Raw genomic sequence first — 12,140 nt, 5'->3', positions numbered from 1 at the left:
CCGGGCACTGGACCGAGCGCCGGGGCGGATCCGAGCCCCTCGGGTCGGACCCGGTCCCCGACCCCCGTGGGGCTGACCGCCTCCGTCCCCATTTCACAGAGGAGGGAACTGAGGCCCAGAGGAGGGAAGCGACTGCCCCAGGGCATAGAGCCGGGCCGAGAACCCGGGTCCTTCTGACTCCCGGGCCCCGGGCTCCTCCCGCTAGGCCGCCCCGCTTCCCTCCTGCGTCTCGGCTCCCGTGACGGCCCCGGGTCGGGGCGCGGGCGACCCGGCTCTTGGGTCCGGCCCGGCCCCGGCTCCCGAAACCCAAGTCTCCTCCCCTAGACGGTCAGCTCCTCGGGGGCGGGGACGGCGTCCGCTCAACTCCACGGGACTCTCCCGAGCGCTCGGTACAGCGCCCTGCCCACGGTAGACCGGCAGTTCTTCGAGAGCGGGGACGGTGTCTGCGCAACTCTCCCAAGCGCTCATGCCGGCGCTCCGCCCACAGTAGACTGGACGGTCCTCCTGGACAGGGCCGTCGTCTGCCAACCGTACTGGACCCTCCCTAGCCGCTAAGCCCCGTGCCGAGCGCCGGGGCTCGGGAGAGAGGTGACCCAGCCGGACGCCCCCCGCCCCACACGTATCCACCCCGTCCCCGCCGGACCCCTCGCCGCGCCGCGGTCGCTCACCGAGCCCAAGGACGCCGGCCAGGAGGGTCAGCGAGGTCACGGCCCCGGGGCCTGGGGGAGCCATGCCGGCCGCGAGGTCCGGGGGGCGGGGGCGGGGGGCGGCCACCGACTTACCGCCCTCCCGACCGCCCGACGCGGCGAGCCCACGGACCCGCCGGCCGCCGGTGGGGCTCGGGGGAAGAGGAAGCGGCTGCCCGCCTCGGATCTTGCGGAAAACTGGGCCGGGGAGGGGGAGGAGGCCGGGCGCCGACCGGACGACCGCGTGACCGTCACCCGCCCGACGTCCGCCCGTCAGATATTCCCTTCCTCTCGGGCGGCCCCCGAGGTCAACCGACCTCCCCGGGAGAGGGGCCTGGAAACGGCCGGAGACCGCCGCCGGCCTCTGGGCGGTTTCCGGGGAGGCCGCCCCAAGTCGGTCTCTGGAGGTTCGGAGGCCTCAGCCACGGAGGGGCAACGGGGCGCGGGGGGCCAGCGGCGGGGCTCAGCGGGAAGAGCCCGGGCTTCGGAGTCGGAGGTCACGGGTCCGACTCCCGGCTCTGCCACTCGTCAGCTGGGTGACCGTGGGCGAGTCACTTCGCTTCTCTGGGCCTCAGTTCCCTCATCTGGAAAATGGGGATTGACTGAGAACAGTGCTCTGCACACAGTAAGCTCTTAACACATACCGACATTATTATTATTATTATTGTTAACCCGTCGACCCATCGCTGCTATTTGTCGAGCACCTCCTTGGGGCAGGGCACTGGACTGAGCGCTAGGGAGAATCCCATCCGACAGAGGTGTCGGATACGACCCCCCCCCCGGTCCCCCATCGAATATTATTATTGCGCGTTTCTGTGTTCCGGGCACCGTAAATGGGGTTGGCCGCGGTCCCCGTCCTACGCGGGGCTCCCGGTCTCCCTCCCCATTGTCCAGATGGGGGAACTGAGGCCCAGAGAAGTGAAGTGCCTCGCCCGAGGTGCTCGCCTCCTCCGAGAGGCCTTCCCAGACTGAGCCCCCCTCTTCCCTCTGCTCCCTCTCCCCCCCTTCACCTCTCCGCAGCTAAACCCTCTCCTCCCCCCTTTCCCTCTCCTCCTCCCCCCCTCCCTTCCCATCCCCTCGGCGCCGTACTCGTCCGCTCGACTGTCTACATCTTCATCACCCTGTTTATTTTGTCAAAGAGATGTACATCACCTTGATTCTATTTATCTGCTATCGTCTTAATGAGATGTTCTTCCCCTCGATTCTATTTATTGCTAATGTTCCTGTCTGTCCGTCTCCCGTCAAAGGTCAGGGCCTGTCTCAATCTGTTACCGATCGGTCCATTCCAAGCGCTCAATCCAGTGCCCTGCACGTAGTGAGCGCTCGCTCAAGAAATACTATTGAACCACGACCTCTGCCTCCCAGGCCCGGGCTCTTTCCACCGAGCCCCGCTGCTTCTCTATTTGTAGTGACGCCCGTCACCCCACTTCGGGCCTGTGAACTCGTTCCGGGCGCGGGGGCATCGTCGGTCCCGGGGCGGCGGTTCCGCCTTTCGACCAGCAGGTGGCGCGGCGGGTCGGGGGGGGGGGAGGGGGAGTCCCGGCGCGCAGGCGCGCGCGCAGGCGCAGACGCGCTCCGCGTGCCCGGCGGAGGGTTTGGGGCGGAAGCGGGCGACCGGAAGCGAGCGACCGGAAGCGGCCGGCTTCGGCTTCCGGCGTCGGGCGCGGAAGATGGCGGAGCGGCAGGAGGCGCTGAGGGAGTTCGTGGCGGTGACCGGGGCGGAGGAGGATCGCGCCCGCTTCTTCCTCGAGTCGGCGGGCGGGGACCTGCAGGTGGGGCCGGGGGCGCGCGTCCCGGGGGGGGGGGGGGCCGGGGGCGCGCGCGGGGAGGGAGGGGAGCCCCGGATCCGCAGCGTCACGCCCCCCCCACCGGAAGTGAGGGGGCGGGGCCCGGGGGGGGCGACAGAGAGACCTTGGACAAGTCGTTTCCCCCCCCCGGGTTCCATCCAGCGCAGCGCTTAGGACGTAGTAAGCACCACGCCGTCGTAAGGGCTGCTGCTGGGGTGGCTACTTGCTAAGCGCCTCCCAGGTGCCAAGCGCCGTTCTAAGCGCAGGGGGGGCTGCAGGGTCATGGGGTGCCCCCCCCCCCCGTGGGGCTCACGGTCTCCGTCCCCATTTTACTGACTGGGAACGCAGTGCTTAGCTCACAGTGAGCACCGACCACGCATGATAGAGAAGCAGCGAGGCCCAGTGGAAGGAGCCCGGGCTTTGGAGTCCGAGGGCGTGGGTTCGAATCCCGGCTCGGCCACTCGTCGGCCGACTGTGGGCGAGTCGCTTCACTTCTCTGGGCCTCAGTGACCTCATCTGGAAAACGGGGATGAAGCCTGGGAGCCCCACGGGGGGCGACCTGATTCCCCCGTGTCTCCCCCCAGCGCTTAGAACGGTGCTCGGCACAGAGTGAGCGCTTAACAAATACCAACTTGATGATTATTATTATCTGATTCTATCCAGCTCATCGCTTGGCGTAGCGCTTAGCTCATAGTGAGCACCCAAAGGGGGGGGGTGGCGGCCACTGGGGCCCCCTCGATTCTCTTTAGCACAGTCAGCACCAACCATGCATCATCCTGATCCTAGAGAAGCAGCGTGGCCCAGTGGAAAGAGCCCGGGCTTTGGAGTCCGAGGTCACGGGTTCGAATCCCGGCTCGGCCACCTGGCGGCTGGGTGACGTGGGGCGGGTCACTTCTCTTCTCGGTGCCTCAGTGACCTTATCTGGAAAATGGGGAGGAAGCCTGGGAGCCCCACGGGGGACGACCTGATTCCCCCGTGTCTCCCCCAGCGCTTAGAACAGTGCTCGGCACCTAGTAAGCGCTCAACAGATAGCAGCGTTATTATTATCGTTGTCCGCCCGCTTCCCCTCCCCGCTAGACCGAGAGCCACGTGTGGGACGGGGGAGGGGACTGGGTCCCAGCAGCCTGTATCCATCCCAGCGCTCAGCACAGTGTTCGGTCCACGCTCGGCCCCTCCAGGGACGGAAATGGTCCCGGTCCCGCCCTCCCCCCCCCGGGCCGGGAGCCCCCCGTGGGACGGGGCCTGGGTCCCGCCAGATCCTGCCCATCCCACCGCCTAGCACAGTGCTTAGGGCATAGGAAGCACCAAACTGGGGCAGAAAGGCTCCTAAATATGCTCGATCCCCCCGCCACGACCCGCACTTTAGATGGGACCAGGCTGGGTTACGGGGACGGGGGGGGGGGGCGGCGGGGGAGGGGGGTGGACCTGGGCCAAGCCGTGTGGGGGTCCGGGGGTCCCCGTATTTCAGATCGCCCTGGCCAGCTTCTATGAGGACGGAGGGGACGAAGACATCGTGCCCCTCCCCCAGCCCCTGGGCGGCACCGGGCCCCGTGAGCCCCCCCACAGGTGAGGACCCCCCCCCCCCCCAGGCCCCCTCACGGGATTCCTCTTCCGCACCCCCTCTCCGAGGTGCGGGAAACCGAGGGCTGCAGAACCAGCCGCCCCCTCGGTGGTCTTGACGCGACTCCTGCTGGAGGCCGGGCACCGTACTAAGCGCCCGGGAGAGTCCAGCACAGCAGAGTTGGATGACACGTCCCCGGCCCCCGAGGAGCCGACCGTCTAGACGGGGAGACGGCAAGGGGATGGGAGTGAGAAAACGAGAGGAGGGGGACGGGAGCGGGGCTGGGACGGGGGAGGAAGAGAGGGAGCCGGTCGGGGCCACCAAGAGGACGGGAGGGCGCGGTCGGGGAGGGCCTCTGGGAGGAGGAGGAGGAGGAGGAGGCGGGCCTGCCGTAAGGCTCGGAAGCTGGGGAGACTCATCGTCTGCGGGATTTGAGGAGGGAGGGCAGCCAAGTGAAGTTGGGACCGGAGCGAGGAGAGGCGGGAGGTCGGCGAGGAGGCCGATACGGTCGTCCAGGTGGGAGAGGACGAGGGCCTGGATTAACCTGGGAGCCGGTTGGATGGGGGGGGACAGGGCGGATCTGATGATGTTGGTATTTGTTAAGCGCTTACTATGTGATCTGAGCCACGCGGCCAGGGTGGGACCCAAGGGATCTAGTGACGGATCGACTAGGGGGTCGAGAGAGAGGAGCGGAGGAGGAGGCCGAGGTGGCGGGACGGCGGCGCCGTCTACGGCGACGGGAAAGTCCGGGGGAGGACGGGGTTCGGGCGGGCAGACGAGGAGCTCGGACGCTTTAAGCCGGAGGCGACGGGAGGACCTCCCGGCGGAGACGTCCCGGAGGCGGGAGGAGATGGGAGACGGTGGAGAGGGAGATTTGGGAATAGTCCACGTCGGGGGCGGTGGGAGCGGTGGGAGGGAACCGGGAGTTCTCCGGGGAGTCGGGGTAGACGGAGAAGAGAAGGGCGCCCGGGGCTGAGGGAGAAGCGGACGGACGGACGGACGGACGGGGGGAGAACCGGGAGAGGACGGGGTCGGCGAGGCCCAGGTCGGATAAGGATTCCGGGAGAAGGGGGTGGGCCACGGGGTCCCGGCCGGCGGGGAGGCGGAGGAGGACCCGGATGGAGTCGGGGCCGGAGGATTGGGCGAGGAGGAGGCGGTCGGCGACCTCCGGCGGGGCGGCCGCCGGGGAGGGGAGGGGGACGGGAGCCGGACCGGAGGCGCCCCGGGACGGACTCAGAGGAGAGGTGGAGACGACTCGCTGGGGGAGTCTGGAGAGGAGGGGGCGGAGGCAGCCGGGGGGGGCGTCCACAGGGGGTGTCGTAGGAGACGCGGGGGTGTTTGAGGGCGGCGGGGAAGAAGCCACTGGAGAGCCGACGGTTGAAGAAGGCCGCCGGGGAGGGAGGTTTTTGGGGGGCAGCGTTCGGATGAGGCGCGAAGGGACGGGGAGGGTGGGGTGGGGTCTGTCTGTGAGGCAGAGCGGCCCAGCGGGTAGAGTCCCGGCCCGGGTTCTCGTCCCGGCTCCCCTTGCCCGCCGCGTGACCTTATGCGAGTCGTTTCGGCTCCCGGCCTCGGTTCCCTCTTCTCTAAAGTGGGGACGGGGACTGCGCCCGACCCGTTTTGCTTGTTTCCACCTCAGCCCTCGGTACAGGGCCTGGCACCCGCCAACTCCCCCGATTACTATCGTTATCAATGCGATCTCGATGTATCTCCCCCAGCACTACGGTCCGGGACACGTAGTAAGCGCTTACCGGATACCACCGCCGTGACCGTCCGTACGCGGGACGACCGCCCCGAGGTCACCCGGCGGGCCGGGGGCCGCTCGGGTCTCCGACCTCATCCCTCCCGCTGTCTTCCAGCGAACACAGGGGGGTGACGTCGTTCAGAGACCTCGTGCACGCCCAAGAAGATGAGGAGGAGGAAGAGGAAGGTCAGAGGTAAAAAGCCTCCCTCGGGGCGTCTCCCCCGCCCCCCGTCCCACCCTTCTCCCGCCCTCGGCCGGCCCAGCCGACCGGCGGCGCCTACCGCCCGCCCGCCGCGGGCGGAGCGCCCTGCCGAGCGCCGTCGTGGGCCGGGCGCTGCGCCGCACGCTCGGGAGAGGCCCGATCCCCGCCCCCGCGGAGCCCCCCCCCGCCTCTCTCAGTCGGTCGGTGGCGTTCACCGGACGCCTAGCGTGCGCGGAGCACCGTGTCGCGGGCTCGGGGGAGTCCGGGGGAGTCCCTCGCGGGAGCCGACCGTCTCCTACGTGCAGAGCGCCCCGCCGAGCGCCGGGGAGAGTCCGCTAGAGTGAGCGGACGCGATCCCCGCCCTCGAGGAGCCGCGCCGAGCGATCGGGAGAGTCTCGAGGAGCCGGGGGGCGGTCCCCGGCCCGCCCGCCGACGTCCGCCTGTGGGGGCCGGGCCGGGGGGCGGCGGGGGGCTCCAGGTTCTACGCCGGGGGCTCGGAGCGCAGCGGTCAGCAGATCGTGGGCCCCCCGCGCAAGCGTAGCCCCAACGAGCTGGTGGAGGACCTCTTCCGCGGGGCCAAGGAACACGGGGCCGTCGCCGTCGACCGACCCGCCAAGGGGGCCGGGGAGACCAACAGGCCCAAGGTGCGGGGGGAGGCCGGGGGAGGCCGGGGGATCCGGGAGGCCGACGGGCCTGAGGGCGGGAGGCCGGAGGCCCGGCCCCCGCCGACGGCCGCCACGTTGGGTTCCCCCAGCCGTTCGCCGGGGGCGGGTACCGCCTGGGCGCCGGCCCGCAGGAGGAGTCGGCCTACGTGGCCGGGGAGAGGAGGCAACAGCAACAGGCCGGGCAGGACGTGAGTAGCCGCCGCCTCCTCCCCCGGCTCACCGGGTGGGATCTAAGGAGCACCGGACCAAGCGGCGGGGAGGGGACGGCGCGGGGTCCCGCCCGCGGGAGGGGGTCCGTCCGCGTCGGCCCCGGCCCACCGCGTGCCCCGCGTGTGCCAGGTCCACGTGGTGCTGAAGCTGTGGAAGGGAGGCTTCAGCCTGGACCAGGGCCAGCTGCGGGCCTACCAGGACCCCGCCAACGCACACTTCCTCGAGTCCATCCGCAGAGGGTAGGCGCGCGGCCCCTGCGGGGGGGGGGGGTCGGTCACTCCGTCGAAGCGTCCGATGGCCGCCCGCAACCCGCCTGGGGCCTCACGCCCCTTCCCCCGCAGCCCCCCGTCCCCCGGGGCAGACCGGCCGGCGGGTCCCCCGGAAGAAAGGCGTCCTCTTCCCCTTCCCCAGGGAGGTCCCGGCCGAGCTGCGTCGGCTGGCGAGGGGCGGGCAGGTGAACCTGGACATGGAGGACCACCGCGACGAAGACTTCGTCAAGCCCAAGGGCTCCTTCAGGGCCTTCACGGGCCAGGGACAGAAGCTGGGCAGGTGAGCGCCCGCCGGGGAGGGGCCGGAGGACCGGCAGCCGGGCGCCGGGCTCTCCCCACCCGCGCTCCCCGCCTCCGAGGAGCCGACGGGCCTCCCGGCCGCGGGGCGCCGGACCGAGCGCCCGGGGCCGGGGAGGGTCCGACGGGGCGGGCGGGCGGGCGGGCGGGCGCCGTCCCCGCCCCCGGGGAGCCGACGGTCCCCTTCGCGCGGAGCGCCGCGGGGCGGTCCGGGAAGGCTTCCCGGGGACGGCGGGGGGGCGGGAGGAGGCGGGGGTGGGGAGGATAAGGGGGTGAGGAGGAGAGGGTGGTCCTGGAAGGCTTCGGGGAGGGCGGAAAGGGGTCCGGGAGGGGGGAGTAGCCCGGGAAGGGTCCCCGGAGGAGGTGGGTGCGGGAGGCGGCCTCAGCCCCGTCCCCCCTTTCCTCCCGTCCCCCCCCCCCCGCAGCACGGCCCCTCAGGTGCTGAGCTCGGAGCCGGCGGGCTGGGGGGCCGCCCCGCCGCCGCGCCGGGAGCCCGAGACCCCCGCCCCCTCCGGCCCCGCCGGCCCCGCCCCCTCCGCCGCCGGCCCCGCCCCCTCCGCCGCCGCCGCCGCCGCCCCCCTCCGCCCCCGCCGGCCCGGACGTGGACGAGTCGCAGCCCACCACCAACGTCCAGGTGCGCCTCGCCGACGGACGGAGGCTCGTCCACAGGTTCAACCACAGCCACAGGTCAGACCCCGCCCCGACCCCCCGGGGACCCGGCCCCCGACCCCCGGCCCTGGGCGTCGCCAGCTCCGGGGCGGCCTCGGGCCGCTCCCTTCCCTTCTCCCGGCCTCGGCTCCCCCCCCTCCGGAAAACGGGGACGGAGACCGGGAGCCCCACGGGGGACGGGGGACCGCGTCCCGCCCCTTTCGCTCGGATCCACCCCGCCGATTAGCAGTGAGCGCTTAACGGATACCGCGAGAGCGATCGTTCCATTACTGGCTGGTATCTTCCTCCGCGCTCAGCGTGGCGCCGGGCACGTAGCGGACGCGTCAGTCCCGTAACGGGAATAGGTAATTTTAATAACACGGTGATCGTCGTCGTCCGCTCGGTACGGCGCCGGGGATGGAGGAGACGCTCAACGTGTAACGATGGCGGTTTTCCGCCTGCCTCTACCCCGGCACGCGGCGTGCTGCCGGGCACGGCCCAAGTCCTCACCGAATACCCCGATCGTCGACGTCACCCTCGGCGTCCCGTACGCGTCGCGCCGCCCGGTGCTGTGCCGGGCGCCCGGCAGACGTCTGACGGATAGCCCGACGATATCAAAGGTGACGATAATCCCTAATCTGAACAGTCGGTTCAGTAGTATTTATCGAGCGCTCACCACGTGCAGAGCGCCGTACCGAGCGCTCGGAACGAACGAGCCGGCGACAGATAGAGACGGTCCCCGCCGTTCGCCGGGCTCGCGGTCTGATCGGGGGAGACGGACGGACGAGAACGACGGCGACGGACAGAGTCGAGGGGAAGGGCGTCTCGTAAAAACAATGGCAGCTAAATAGAATCGAGGCGATGTCCATCTCGTTAACGAGATGATGAAAGTACATACAGTTGAGCGGACGGGTGCGGTGCCGAGGGGATGTGATAATACGTCGTTACCGTTATTATCCGCTCGCATCCGCCCCGGCGCTCGGCACGGCGGCCGGCACGGAGCGGGCGCCCGACGGACGCCCCGACGATTCATCCTCGTCGTCCTCATCCTCTCGGTATCTGCCCCGGCGCTCAGGTCCAGGGCCGGGCACAGAGGAAGCGCCCGACAGAGACCACAGAAAAAGTGGTTTTGGGGGGGTGGTCGCGGTCCACAAGTTGGGGGGGGGGGGGCGGCCGCCCCCCCGTGCCTGCCTCAGTCTCCCCAAGACGAAGGGGGCCGTGCGGCCGCGCTGACCGCTCGGGTCTCTCCCCCGCCCCCCGCGCAGGATCCGGGACGTCCGCCTCTTCATCGTAGCAGCGTGCCCGGCCATGGCCTCCGCCGGCTTCGTCCTGACCACCACCTTCCCCAACAAAGAGCTCACGGACGAGAGCCAGACGCTCAAGGAAGCCGACCTCCTCAACGCCGTCATCGTCCAGCGGCTAGTGTGACCCGGCCCCCCGGCCCCCCGGCCCCTCCGGCCTCCCTCCCCCCCGCCGGCGCCGCCCCCTCCCCGCTCCCCGCCCCCCGGTTGGCATCGCGGTGGACTTGGAAAGAGAGAAACGAATAAAAAGCCCACGTGAGGAGGAGCCGGGAGCGAGACGCGGCCGCCCCGGGACGTGCCGGGAGGAGGGCGCGGGGGTCCCGGTCGCTGGCCTCCCCCCGGCCACGGGTCGGCCGGGGGGTCCGGGGGGGGGGGGGAGGGGGGTCACCCCCGCTTGACGGAGGAGGCCCAGGGAGGTCAAGCGAGGGGCCCGAGGTCACAAGGCAGGCCGCCGCACCGGGCCGCGCCGCCCTCGCTCGCTCCCACGGTCCGGGGCGAGGGGGGTCGGGGGGGGGGGGGGCGCCCCTCTTCCCGGCCGGGACCCCCTTCTCCCCCCGGCCCCGCTTCGTACCCACGGAGACCCCCTCCCGCCGCCGGTTTCCGAGCGGGACGGGGAGAGGCGGTGGTGCGACGGTCCCGGGCGCTGACCCCAAACGGTCCCGGGTCGAGCGGGAGGACGGCCTAGTGGGTGGCGCCCGGGCCCGGGTTCTCTCCTCCCGGCGGCTCCGCCGCCCCGTCTGCCGTGTGACCTCGGGCCGGTCGCTTCCCCACTCCGGGCCTCGGTTCCCTCCTCTGGAAAACGGGGGCGAAGACCGAGAGCCCCAGGTGGGACGGGGATCGGGTCCGACTCGACGGGCTCGTATCCGCCCCGGCGCTCAGTAGGGTGCCCGGGGCATAGTGAGCGCTCCAACAGACGCCGCGACTATCAGAGAGGGGGCCCGTCCCGTTTTACGGAGGAGGAGACCGAGGCCCAGGCACGTCGGGCGACGGGTCCGAGGTCACCCGGCGGGCTGCCGCGCCGGAACGTGGCGCAGGGAGAATGATAGTAATTGATCGTAATTACGGTAAGGTGAGGCGACCGGCCCGAGGTCACCCGGCAGACGAGCGGCGGGGCCGGGCCGGGACGAGAACCCGGGACCTCGCGACGGCCGGGCCCGCGCTCCGCGGGCTGAGCCGCGCTCCCCGTTGGCGTCGGGGAGGGGTGCGGGACGGGATGGCCGCCTCCGCCCCGGGGAGGGGGCGGGGCGGGGGGGGGGGGTCCGCGCTCCGTCCGTCCACTCCCACGGAGACCCCCGGGGTCCGGTTTCCGGATAATCCCCCGGGAGACCCCCGAGGGCCCGTGTTCGAATCGTGGACAATCTGGGCCTCTTTGGGTGAGACCGGTCCTCGGGCGGCGGGGGCCGAATTCTGCCCAGACACCCCGAGGGTCCCCGATCTGGGGCCCACCGGCTCGTGGCATCGGTTAAAGCGCTCACTACGGGGCAGGCAACCGCACCCCGCGCCGGGGTGGATCCGAGCCTACCGGTCGGACGCGGCCCCCGTCCCACGAGGGGCTGGCGGTCTCCCCTTCCCCCGTTTTCCGGGGGAGAAGACCGAGGCCCGGAGAAGGGAAGCGGACCGGCCGAGGTCACGCGGCAGACGAGCGGGCGGAGTCGGGTCCTCGGGACGCCCGGGCGCGGGCTCTCCCCGGCCACGCCGCGCCGCTTCTCCTCCGAGTCGCGTCTCCGCCGGAGGGGAGGGGGCCGACCGATCCGGGGTATTCACTGAACGCTTACGGGCCGCAGAGCGCCGTACTAAACGCTTGGGAGGACCCGGGACAATAGAGGTGTTTTGTACCGGAGCGGTGCGGCCTAGTGGGTGGAGCCCGGGCCTGGAGATCAGAGGGACCTGGGTTCTCACGCTGAGAAGCAGCGCGGCTCAGTGGAAAGAGCACGGGCTTTGGAGTCGGAGTTCATGGGTTCGAATCCCAGCTCGGCCACTCGTCGGCCGTGTGACTCTGGGCGAGTCACTTCACTTCTCTGCGCCTCAGTTCCCTCATCTGTAAAACGGGGATGAAGACCGTGAGCCCCACGTGGGACCACCCGATTCCCCTGTGTCTCCCCCAGCGCTTAGAACGGTGCTCGGCACATAGTGAGCGCTTAACAGATACCAAATCATTATCCTCCGGCGCTTAGAACGGTGCACGGCACGTAGTAAACACCTAACGATCACCGTCCTTAATAGTCTCACCCCAGCTCCTCCCCTTGCCTGCCGAGTGACCCTGGCCAAGTCACTTCACCTGTCTGGGCCTCAGTTCCCTCCACCGTCCAACGGGGACGGTGACCGTGAGCCCCACGGGGCCCGGGGCCCGGGTCCCACCCGGTTAGCTTGGATCCACCCCACCGCTCAGTCCGGTCCCCGGCACGTAGTAAGCACTTAACACCACGATGATGGTCGTCACCTTTTTTATCATCGCTGCCAACGCAATAATCATAATCACTTAAGACGGCGAGCCCCATCGGGGACTGATCGTTCCGCATCCGCCCCGGCGCTTAGTCCGTGGCCCGGCGCGGAGTGAGCGTTTAACAGGTACCACCGGCGGCGGCGGCGTCATTCAACTTGTAGGCCGGGCGTCGCCCCCAGCGCTCAGCACACGCTACGCGCCCAGGAGCCGCAGGGCGTAGCGGGTAGAGCCCGGGAGCCTGAGGACCTGGGTTCTAATCCCCGCCCCGGCCCTCGTCCGCCCCGCGACCCCGGGCCGGTCGCTGTCCTCCCCCGGGCCTCGGTCCCCTCA

The 12,140-nt window shown here is 70.5% G+C and overlaps 1 protein-coding gene across 1 annotated transcript; it reads left to right on the top strand.

Moving 5' to 3' along the window:
* Positions 1–2,312: 2,312 nt before the first annotated feature.
* NSFL1C (NSFL1 cofactor) lies at positions 2,313–9,494 on the top strand. Its single transcript, XM_039910065.1, has 10 exons — positions 2,313–2,458; positions 3,942–4,039; positions 5,891–5,968; positions 6,456–6,621; positions 6,732–6,830; positions 6,982–7,091; positions 7,264–7,401; positions 7,844–7,943; positions 7,987–8,105; positions 9,332–9,494. Exons 1-10 carry the CDS (start codon positions 2,357–2,359, stop codon positions 9,492–9,494), a joined length of 1,173 nt encoding a protein of 390 aa, XP_039765999.1. The 5' UTR covers positions 2,313–2,356.
* Positions 9,495–12,140: the final 2,646 nt, after the last annotated feature.

This window comes from Ornithorhynchus anatinus, chromosome 21 (genome assembly GCF_004115215.2).
Source record: "Ornithorhynchus anatinus isolate Pmale09 chromosome 21, mOrnAna1.pri.v4, whole genome shotgun sequence".
NCBI lineage: Eukaryota > Metazoa > Chordata > Mammalia > Monotremata > Ornithorhynchidae > Ornithorhynchus > Ornithorhynchus anatinus.
This window is presented reverse-complemented; position numbering and strand designations above follow the sequence as displayed.